This window comes from Cupressus sempervirens, chromosome 2 (genome assembly GCF_028749045.1).
Source record: "Cupressus sempervirens isolate cs-2001-9-10 chromosome 2, ASM2874904v1, whole genome shotgun sequence".
Taxonomy (NCBI): domain Eukaryota; kingdom Viridiplantae; phylum Streptophyta; class Pinopsida; order Cupressales; family Cupressaceae; genus Cupressus; species Cupressus sempervirens.
This window is the reverse complement of record NC_143119.1, coordinates 223,145,599-223,156,608: the sequence shown is the minus strand read 5'-3', so window position 1 is coordinate 223,156,608 and position 11,010 is coordinate 223,145,599. Positions and strand designations below refer to the sequence as shown.

General features: G+C 34.0%; 1 protein-coding gene across 4 annotated transcripts in view; it reads right to left on the bottom strand.

The window, feature by feature from the left end:
* Positions 1 to 1,035: 1,035 nt before the first annotated feature.
* LOC149571854 (uncharacterized) overlaps positions 1,036 to 11,010 on the bottom strand; it is a 215,475-nt gene continuing 205,500 nt past the window's right edge. For all 4 annotated transcript variants that reach the window (XM_089813272.1, XM_089813273.1, XM_089813275.1 and 1 more), the window contains one exon: positions 1,036 to 1,669. In XM_089813272.1, the coding sequence (XP_089669398.1) occupies positions 1,596 to 1,669 (74 nt within the window). In that variant the 3' untranslated portion in view covers positions 1,036 to 1,595. The remainder of the gene's footprint in view (positions 1,670 to 11,010) is intronic.

Genomic DNA, 11,010 nt, shown 5'->3' with positions numbered 1-11,010 from the left:
TGGCCCTTTCCAATTAAAAAATAACAACTCAAAACATTTTGACAGAAATAAAGCAAACCAATACATCTTCATGCTCTAATAAATGAATTCAAGTTTAGAAATAATATTTTGCTGTGCAAAGAATGTTCATTGTCTAGTTTTGATGGGACCCTAGTTGTTGGAACCAATGTTCTTTGCTCTTTGTCTGTTTCGATTGGGTTAAATTTGCACGTAATGTTGTAAAGTATTTCAATGTAGCGCACATTGTTGTCATTGTTATTTACTGAATGTAGATTTTAATCTTCTAGTATTTATTTGCTATAACAGACTCTTTCTTCTATTTTATAAGTATGCAATTTGAACTCTTGGTTTTGTTGAACAGTCAGGGGAAGCAAGAAGCTTAGAATGTTCAGGATCAATATGGCAGCTCTTTTCTTTGGTATTTACAAGAATTGAGGTAATCTTATGGAATAAAATCGCATTTACGGTTAGTAAAGTTACGTTCTGAATTCACTTATACTGTTGCTGGAGTTCTTATTTCAAGATCATAAAATTTCAGGTTTTATAGAAGAGTTCACGGTTGAATAGTGAAGGATCTCTGTCCTGTCAATATTTTCAGTTCCTCTTACGTATCATATGTATTACATCATTCAATTTATTACACAAAATGTATACTTAGCTGAATATTATTTTTAACACAATGTGTACTTTATACTTTCTATCTGCAGATTTGATTTAGTTTACCTTCAGCAACTTCCATAACCTTGTGCCAGCATCCGGAGAAGCTTTGCAACAGGAAGGGGTTTGTAATTCAAGTTTATTAGTCACGTTTCTCCTGTTATAAACTGAGGTACTTGAATTCATTTATACTTTGATGATGCATGCCAATGCTATGTAAATAGAATGCTACCCCACTTCAAATTTCAAACCAATCTAGATGCTCTAAACAATGTATTAATTCATTATAAAAATGTTTTCGCACAACTGAACAAATAATTCTTGTTTGCATCTATCATGAATATCTAAAATGCAAGGTACAGTTGTAGAATATCTTGGTGACACAAAATTCAAAATCTTTAAGTATAGAGAGAAAATGTTTATAAAACTGATAAAATTATAACAGATTATGAACCCTCACTGCTCAGAGCTTCTGCAGCAGATTTAAAACAGGTATCTAGCTTGGAACATGGCATTTTTGATGTGACACGAAAGTGTACTGAATCCCGATGTTAAGAGTGTCCTACTAAAAGATAGTTTCCTCATTGCATCTGATCTACACCCAACTTCTGCATAGACCAGTTGTCAAGCTACTTATCTCTTTCAATTTATGTTGTCAAATTTGTAGACGACTTCTATAAAATTAATAGATATTATGTGGCGTTCAACAGAAACAATTGAGAACACTTACATATTGTTTTAAAAGTTTTAAACAATAAAAAAATAGTGCATTTCCCCAACATCATGCATTATACCAATTTTCTTGGACAAGGGCAATGCAAGTCACCATAAAAATGATCTACTAAGATCTTTTCTGCCTTATTTCCATTTATGTTTGAAACAGGCGATATCATGATTATCTTCATGGCAGTTGCGAAGCACTACAGCCATCATTCAGATCAAATTCTCACACATTGTTCTCCCACACTTCTGAGGTAAGAATTCAACTGACCTGATGCAGCTAATATAAGGCCTGCAAATGACAATACGAGACAAATATGTTACAGAAATATCATCCACTAAACATTTCAAGTGAACTGCTTGATAATCAGAAATAAGAATATACATAAAAATCACAATTTTTGTTGCTCCTGGTAAGCAATCATTTATGAATTCTCCCCCACCCAGAAAAAATACCTAAATTGGCTTATTACAAATTCTTTCTCCTGCAGTATTAGGTAAGAAAATCAGGATTGACCCTAAATAAGGCAACACTGTTATAACTGCACCCACACCCAAAAAATTATGCTACCTATATTGACTCATAACAAATGCTTTATCCTGCAGTATTAGGTAAGAAAATCAGGCTCAACCCTATATAAAGGCAACACTGGCTTATAAATTTAACCATAGAGAATGATGACTGAATTTAAGTTTTCAAAATGCGAAATGTATTGGCAGTAAATATAGTTTGAAATTAAACAAAAACAAATAACAGTGGTCCATTTTTTACTATTGAAGCCTAGAGAAAAACACCAAAACAAACTCCCACAGATTTCTGATGTTTGGACCTACCAGTCACCATTCAACTTGATCTGTAATTGACTACAAGAATATGCTTGTGCGAATTAGAAGTTAAAATAAATTTTAATCTATGCTATGCTACTTGAATTTCAAATCATATGATAGCGGAATTCTTTACAAGTTTGAGTGTTCAGTTATGCCAGCTATTTTTTACTTCACAACCATGACTAGAAACAAGTCAAACCATAGAGATACATATTTACCTTACAAAAACAGTTGGAAATGGCAAATATACATCTTTCAAACTTCCTTGAAATATTTAAAGAACTACAGGTATGAGTAATTCATTGTGTTTCATATGATCCCAGTACTCTTTGACATTAAGTAATTCTTATGTTTCCAACCTCTTGTATTGTGTTCCTTGCTTGGAACTTCATTCTTTGTGATACACTCATGCTCTCATGCCTCCAATTGTGATACATTCACTACAATATGCCTACAGTCATTCAATTTGAACCCCTTATGTTCTTGGATGGATATTGGAGGGTCCTCCTATGCATAGGAAGACTCTAGTATCAACATTAGAAGATCAAGTGGGGAATCGCTTGCTTACAATTCTCATTTCTACTTTTGAATATGAACACATCACTTTCATGAGACCAGCAAGTTCATAATTGCCATACACTACTAAAACTGCCCTGGAGGAAACCAAAAATTTCAAAACTGCTACTTCAATGCTTATTTTTGTTCTTCTTATTCTGGAACCCATTACTTCTGCATGTGAATTCAAAACAGAATGCTATTTTTTGAAAGTATGTAACCTTTCAAGAGGAGCTTAGATATGTAAAACAAAAATAAACTTTCAGTGTAATCAAAGTATTGTTTTCAGTCCTCGAAGATGAATGCCCCAATGAGGCCAAAATTGTTACCATCTGCTCCAAATCATCATTGAACTCAAATAATCAATCTTAGTGATGAACTAGATCCATTTATGGATCACATGCCCCCTTCTGGTCCCAAGATCACTCTTGAAATATAGAGAAAAGTTTCTTCCCTCTATCACTATAACTTTTGTGTCCATGTGTTTAGAACAAGACTCCCTCACGACTCCTTGTTCATTCTCCAACATGATGCTCAACACTAAGGTGCTTCAATATTGAAGGTAGTGATGCTTTGTCACTAGTAAGACGTCCAAAATAGTAAAAAAGAATCAGTATTTCCTTGATGCTCAACACTAAGGTGCTTCAATATTGAAGGTAGTGATGCTTTGTCACTAGTAAGACGTCCAAAATAGTAAAAAAGAATCAGTATTTCCTTGATGTAATGCCCGCTCAGGCACTTGGAAACAAGGATAAAAAATGCAATAGGTATTGTTTTTTTGTTATGTTCACCACACTAACATTAAAAGTCTAAGTGCAACTACCACAAACATAAGGTAAGATAAGTGCAAGAAAGCAGTTTACAAGATTATTACACAAGCGGAAGCCTTTTAACACTTAAAGAATTCCCAAGCCACAACCAACTCATTCAATCCCAACAAAAGTTTTTTTAAGCACAATGTACAATTCCTAGAATGGTTAACCATACAAGTCCATTTACCATTCTATCCATAAACCAAAGCATGAGTTCCAGATACAAGAAAGCCATAAGCTTCACCCACAAGTACAAAACTGGTTTTATGAATGGGATGGTCCCTACTTGGAAGAGGGTGTCTAGGATAATAACTAGGTTTTCTGGAAGATGAACGAAAGTGCCTACTATCTCTAATACAAGACAGGATGACATGCCATACAAACAAGGTCTCATATGAACCAAGATGGTGTCCAATGCGAAATAGAAATCTCATACGAAACAAAACTCCCTTATAACAAAGTGAAAGGATGATGTACCATACGAAACACTACTCCAGAGGCCATAACTTTTGCATTCAGCATCTAATTGACTCCATTCAAAATGTGTTTCAAAGCTCTTGACAAGCTCTATGACATAATGAACTTAAAACCATCCTAGAATAGCAACATTTTTGTCAATATTGTTACATCCAAATTTTTGGCTCAATTTAAAAGTGTTCATATAGCTGTTGAGGTTTCATGTGAAGTCAGTTGATAGGTAAAATTAGTTATGATCATGTGAAATGGTAAGATGGTTGATTGTTATAATTACATATGAAAATGACATGTTAATCTTTATGATGTTATTATATTGTTATCTTGAAATCTTGGAAAGTTGGTTATTCATCATAGTTCATGGGAAGTGATAAGGTGGTTAGCCGTTATGATGGTTTATAAATAATTTGTTATAGTAATAGTGATTATGTGGAGGAATATGATATTATCGTGGAGAATTTATTTCCTTGCAGAAGCATATTGAAGGGGGGGAAGTATTGCTAGAAAGGAATTGGGCACGGGGGTACCACCTACCATTGAGAAAATAAGCAGGAGTCCCAAACCACCATGACCAAAGAAAAACAACTATGCAAGCAAGGGTATACTCAAGGGCAACTATGAGCTAACCAATCAATTCATAACACTTATGAACATTAAGCGTTTAAATAATAATATAAATTGTTACCTTTTCTATCTGAGATCATTGTGGAGCCTCATGTTATACTCATGTATTGACGCCATGATATCATGACAAATATACTTGCAAACACGCACACACACATTTGTGTGCACGTGTGCGCACGTAACTCAATATAATGGTACAAAAGAAATAAATTATTAAATTTATGAATATATATGTATATATATGTACGTACAAATAGAGGTGGCAAGATACCATGATGCCGATTTAAATTTTAAGTCATGGGGAAGGAGAACCTTTATAATAATCATTAATATTTTCTCATTTTTTTGAGCAATTGCCCATCTTTTATCAGGCTTTTATTTTTATAATATTTCAATTGATGGAGTTACTCTTCTATTTGATTAGAAAGACATTTGTTTTGAACCGATAGCTGGCCTTGCACCCGCCACCTCGACCTCTTCTTGTGACCGAGATGCATTGTGGGGTTGTTTTATTTATCCACTGGCCAAGACTATGTGGGCAACCTTTGTTTTTCAAAGCTTTCTTTATACTATGCGTTTTCATATATCTCACGACAACAAGCCGAGGTTTGTGCTAACAACCAGAACCATTGGAGAAGCTCCGCATATATTCAAGAGCCTAGCAAATAGTCTTGGCCTTTTCAACTTCCTTGCCATCTTATTACAGTGATAGCTTTCCGCCTGCATCACAAAGACAGTGATCTCAAATCCGTTTTAGGCAATGCAACTTCCATAGGAAGTTATGCAATCATTCTTCCTCATTACGTTGCAATGCATATGGATCGTATGTTGATAAATACTATTATGCAATCATTGTTCCTTATTAAATTGCAATGCATATGGATCATATGTTGATAATACTGTTATACAATCGTTGTTTCTCATTATGTTGCAATGCATATGGATAATATTTTGATAATACTATTATGCAATCATTGTTCCTCAGTAAGTTGCAATGCATATGGATCGTATGTTGATAATATTGTTATGCAAATCATAAGATGCCTTCAAGATCACTGCAAGTGATCCACATTTATATTTCCATTGATAGTCTTGTGTAGGATGTGTTATATACACAAGCACCAAAATACTTATTATGCTTATTAATCATCTTGACTTATACATTGGTGTTGGCAATATGCCTCTGAGATAAGATCAGCATGTGGTGCCATGAATTATCATTGATTATAGAATACTCCATTTTATTCTAGAACTGAATATCATCTTGGGATCTCCTAGGAGCACCCATAAGGCCGGAATGGTCAAGTCCAAAGGGTAAGGAGGAGAGAATATCCCTGCTAGAACAAAAGAGAATAAAAAATGAAAGTTATCTAAATATAAAATTGCATAAAGAAAAACTGAGTCAGCTCATGGTTGTCCAATATATAACTCTTGTTGTCATGTCGAGCTGTGGGTTGATACTCTTAACACATGTTGCTCAGTGGCTGGATAATGGTGGTCCGAAGCCTAATCCCAGGTAGGGAGGGTCTTTCTCAGTTGAGATTGTGTGGGGATATTTAAGAGTCCGTGGTTGGGAGGTTAATCCCCTAACAATGCTTCTCCTAACAATGCTTCTCCTCTCCACCAGATGCCAAATCTTGAGCTAGACAGAGATACAATCTACATTCAATAGCTTCTAGTAACGGGTATATTACTTTTATGATATTTGAAATCTCAAGTTGAAGAAATGTTAAATGGTTAATATTGTTTAATTAGTTATTCCCTTCAATGCTCAGGAATCAATTTCCTTTTAAATGTATTAGGAAATAAGTGAAATTAGTTGATTTAACAAATTGATCATGATGTATAACTGCATGCATGAGATAGGCTTACTTGATGGTTATTATAACTATCCTTCATTCATGTGAATATAAATATAATCATACCTTTTATTTACTTTTAATTGTCATAATTAGCAGTGGGAAAAAGGGATCTTACAATGGTTTTGTTGCCCTAAATGGTATTGGTTATTATGAAACAATGGTATAGCTTTTGTGACCTAAGTGGTATAAGTGGAGTAAACTAGGGTTTTGCAGATGATTCCCTAAGTGGATTCCGGTCTTAGAATTTAGGGTATTGCAAACTTAAATCCTCAATTTAATTTTTATTTGATTATGTTTTCAATTGTTAGTTATGATATTTCAGCGAAACTGATTTTAACCGTTAATCTCTTCCATATGAACATGTAAGATAACTGCTATAACTGCCTTCTCATGAATTTGTAGTATTTGTGTTTCAAAGATATGCTAGTTGTTAGCTAATGCCTAGGAAAAGGGGTTGTCACATGTGGTATCAGAGCTCTAGGTTCGACACTGAACCTTGGGCCCAACACTGTTTGTGAGAAGCTGAAAATGTAATGTTAAATGAGACAGGATGAATATTTATTTTGCTTTAACTTAATATTTTACAATATAAGCTAGAAAATCACACCAAAGATCATCCAAAATAGCTGGGAAGGGCTGAGATGATGTCGTGGTTCATACGAATTGGATAGATGGATAAATTTGCAAAATCATAAAGATGAATCATAACTAAGAGAATTTGAAATTATTGGCAAGTCAAGCAGTGAGTGATTAGGCACATAGTGTCCATTGGTAATCTAAACCTTAATCGTAACTAGTTATTTCTTTCAATTGCATGTTTCAGCATTATACTTCATGCAATTACATTCCTGTTCCTATGGAATGGTAGTTAATATTTTGTTATCCATTTTTGGACTTGAACTGAAAAATTGTGAACCATGATTTTGAGAATTCTTTTTATCATGAAAGTAATGATGATTAAATGATGAGAAGACCATATATCACAATTTGTGCTCCAGTATAGAGTAAGCACACTTACATAATTGAAACTACCAATGCTTATTTATAAATATAACTTTTGTTTGACTTGAATTTTTCCTTGAAACACTATGGTGACAAGATGGGCATGAGAGCCTAGGTCACATGAATGGGAAAAGTGGATTCCCAAATCTTTACACGTGATTGACAAGCTCGCCCAAATGATTAACCTACTTGATAAGAAACCTTTGTAAAAATGTTTTAGATGCTTATGATCAATTTAGGACCCAAGGATGGGTTGAGCTAAGAAATTTCAGCTTAAAAGCTAATGAGTTTCAACATGGAATTGATTGAATAGTTTGCAAAGAACTTACATTAATTTACTTGCATTTAAATATTTGAGCTATGTATCAATCAAAATTAGTGTGTACATAGGTGCACTGATAAAAAAATGTCCTATACGGAACAAACAATACTAGACAAGATATATGATATGAGTTGATTCTATTATTATTAACTTGATTATGGATAAGTGAGAGGATTTTTGTAGGTAGAGTCCCATGGAAATGTAAACATTTTATGGTTAGATCGGACTCAAGATCTAGGTCACAATTGGAATGATGTGAATAGAACATACAAGTATTTGTGCCACACCCCAACTCAAGAATTGCGTGTGGATGTGTAGTCCAAGGACTTAGGAGACTAGGATATAGATAGTGGTACCATGTTTATCCTAACATCTATGATCTTGATTGAATGTATGATGATCTTTCATAGTGTATTATGATTATACTTTTGACAAATTGTTATAGATGTATAGTATACCTTCGGTATTGATTTTATATGGTAATGAAATATAAAGAAATATTGAGTTTCTTTATATAGTCTTAGAGATGAAACATATTTCTATCATGAAATGATTATTCTAATGAAATGCTATTGTGATAAGATGGACATGAAGGCCCTGATTACATAAATGGAAACATGGATCCACTAACCATTTCAGGTGATCTGTGAACTTACAAGGATGACCTACTCATTTAATGAGTACCATATACTAGATGGTATGTATGAGTGATTTAATTTCTGTGATCAAGTTATGATCTAGAGCATGTTAGTTAAGGAATTACAAATTTTTGAATGATTATCTTACTCTTGATTATTGAACATCGGATATTCTCTTACACGAGTTAACAGTACGAGATTTGAACTAAAAATATTGTGAATATCTACATGAGTATGATAGGAATATGGAATAGAATATCCTAAAAACATGATCAATTCAAAGTGATGCTGAAGCAGGCACATGTACAGTAAAGTAAACACAAGTGAGTATGTGTTTCACTTTCGATTTTATGATATCATGTAAGCATTTTTCTAAAAGCGTGGAGATAAAGGAATGATAGACCTTGATTTTGATCATGACATATTTTGATTCAATTTTGAAAATGAAATGATTTCATGATGCTATATATATCATGTATTTGGAATATTCTCTTAAGAGTTTAAAATTCCAGAGTTCATGTCATTTATAATGTTTGTTAAAATTTTGAAGTTCACTGAGGACGATGAAACACAAGGGGGAAGGTATATTGCATCCCAATTTTTGGCTCAATTTAAAAGTGTTCATATAGTTGTTGAGGTTTCATGTTAAATAAGTTGATAGGTAAAATTAGTTATAATTATGTGAAATGGTAAGATGGTTAATCGTTATAATTGCATATGAGGATAACATGTTAATCATTATGATGTTATTATATTGTTGTCTTGAAATCTTGGAAAGTTGGTTATTCATCACAATCCATCCGAAGTGATAAGGTGGTTAGCCATTGTGATGGTTTATAAATAATAACTTGTTATAGTAATTATGACTATGTGGAGGAATATGATATTGTCATGGATAATTTCTTTCCTTACAAAAGCACATTAAAGGGGGGGAAGCATTGCCAAAAAGGATTTGGGCACGAGGGCACCACCTACCATTGAGCAAATAAGCAAGAGTCCTAAACTACCACGACCAAGGAAAAATGGCTAGCCAAGCAAGGGTATAATCAAGGACAACCATGAGCTAACCAGTCAGTTCATAACACTTACGAAGAAAACATTAAGTATTTAAATAATAATATAAATTGTTACCTTTTCTATCTGAGATTATTGTGAAGCTTCTTGCTATACTCATATATTGACACCATGATATCACGAAATCTATACTTGCACATATGTGTGTGTGTGTCTCTGTAAATCAATATAATGCTACAAAAGAAATAAATGATTAAATTTACACACACACACACACATATATGTATGTGGACGTACAAATAGAGGTGGCAAGATACCATGATGCCGATTTATATTTTAAATTATGGGGAAGAAGAACCTTTATAATTATCTTTAATATTTGCTCATTATTTTCAATGATTGCCCATCTTTTATCAGGCTTTAATTTTTTTAATTTTTCAACCGATGGAGTTACTCTTCTATTTGATTGGAAAGTCATTTCTTTTGAAATGATAGCTGGCCTTGCGCATGCCACCTCGACCTCTTCTTGTAACCGAGAGTGCATTGCGGGTTGTTTTATTTATGCACTCACCAAAACTATGCAAGCAACCTTTGTTTTTCAAAGCTTTCTTTATACTCTGTGTTTTCATATATCTCACAACAACAAGCCAAGGTTTATGCTAACAACTGGAACCATTAGAGAAGCTGTGCCTATATTCAAAAGCCTAGCAAATAGTCTCGGCCCTGCCAACTTCCTTGCCATTTGTGTTAGCATTCTGCCTGCATCACAAAGACAGTGAGTGTAAGGGCAGTCCTGTATTACCCAAAAATATGCTTAGTGTTACTTTCTATTTAAAGTGTTTTCATTTTTGGATACCCATTTAGGTCAAATAAAGATTCCAACTCTCATATCTCCACTATTGGTTTTCTGGGTTAGAGTTTTTGAGCACCTTGGGATACGTGCCAATGCAAGAAAAAAAGTTATTTTGTAATTGAGCCATAATTATAATGAGTTAGAGGGTGTAAATTGGAGGGATGATTATACTTGTAATTTAAAGCACTCCAGAAAAAGAATCAAGTCAAAAGGCTTTACAGTTTGAAAGTTATTGCAGTTTTAAGTTGCCTGGAGACCTCCTAAGAGCACGTCAAAGTTAGAATTGAGGCACTAAACAGCCTCGTACGGGCCCAAAAAATGGGGGATGAGCAGAGATGGTCCTTAGGGCTATAGAGCGCTTAGAGAGCTTTCCGGAAATGTAAATGGTTCGTCAATTGGAGTCCCAAATCAAAAGTTATGCCTCCCGAAAGTTGGACTACTATATTTGGATTCTTCTAATTTTACACTGACTTTTGACATGTTTTCTAGAAACTTCCATTTTGGTAGTGGATGTCAAGTGGCATATTCTAAAATGTATTTCTAACCCTAAACCTAATTTGGTTTACTTAAGGGCATTTCTGGCATTGTAAAGGCAGTTTTTGGTGGAGTTCGGGAGAAGGTATTGGAGGAGGGTGTTTTTTCTCCAGGA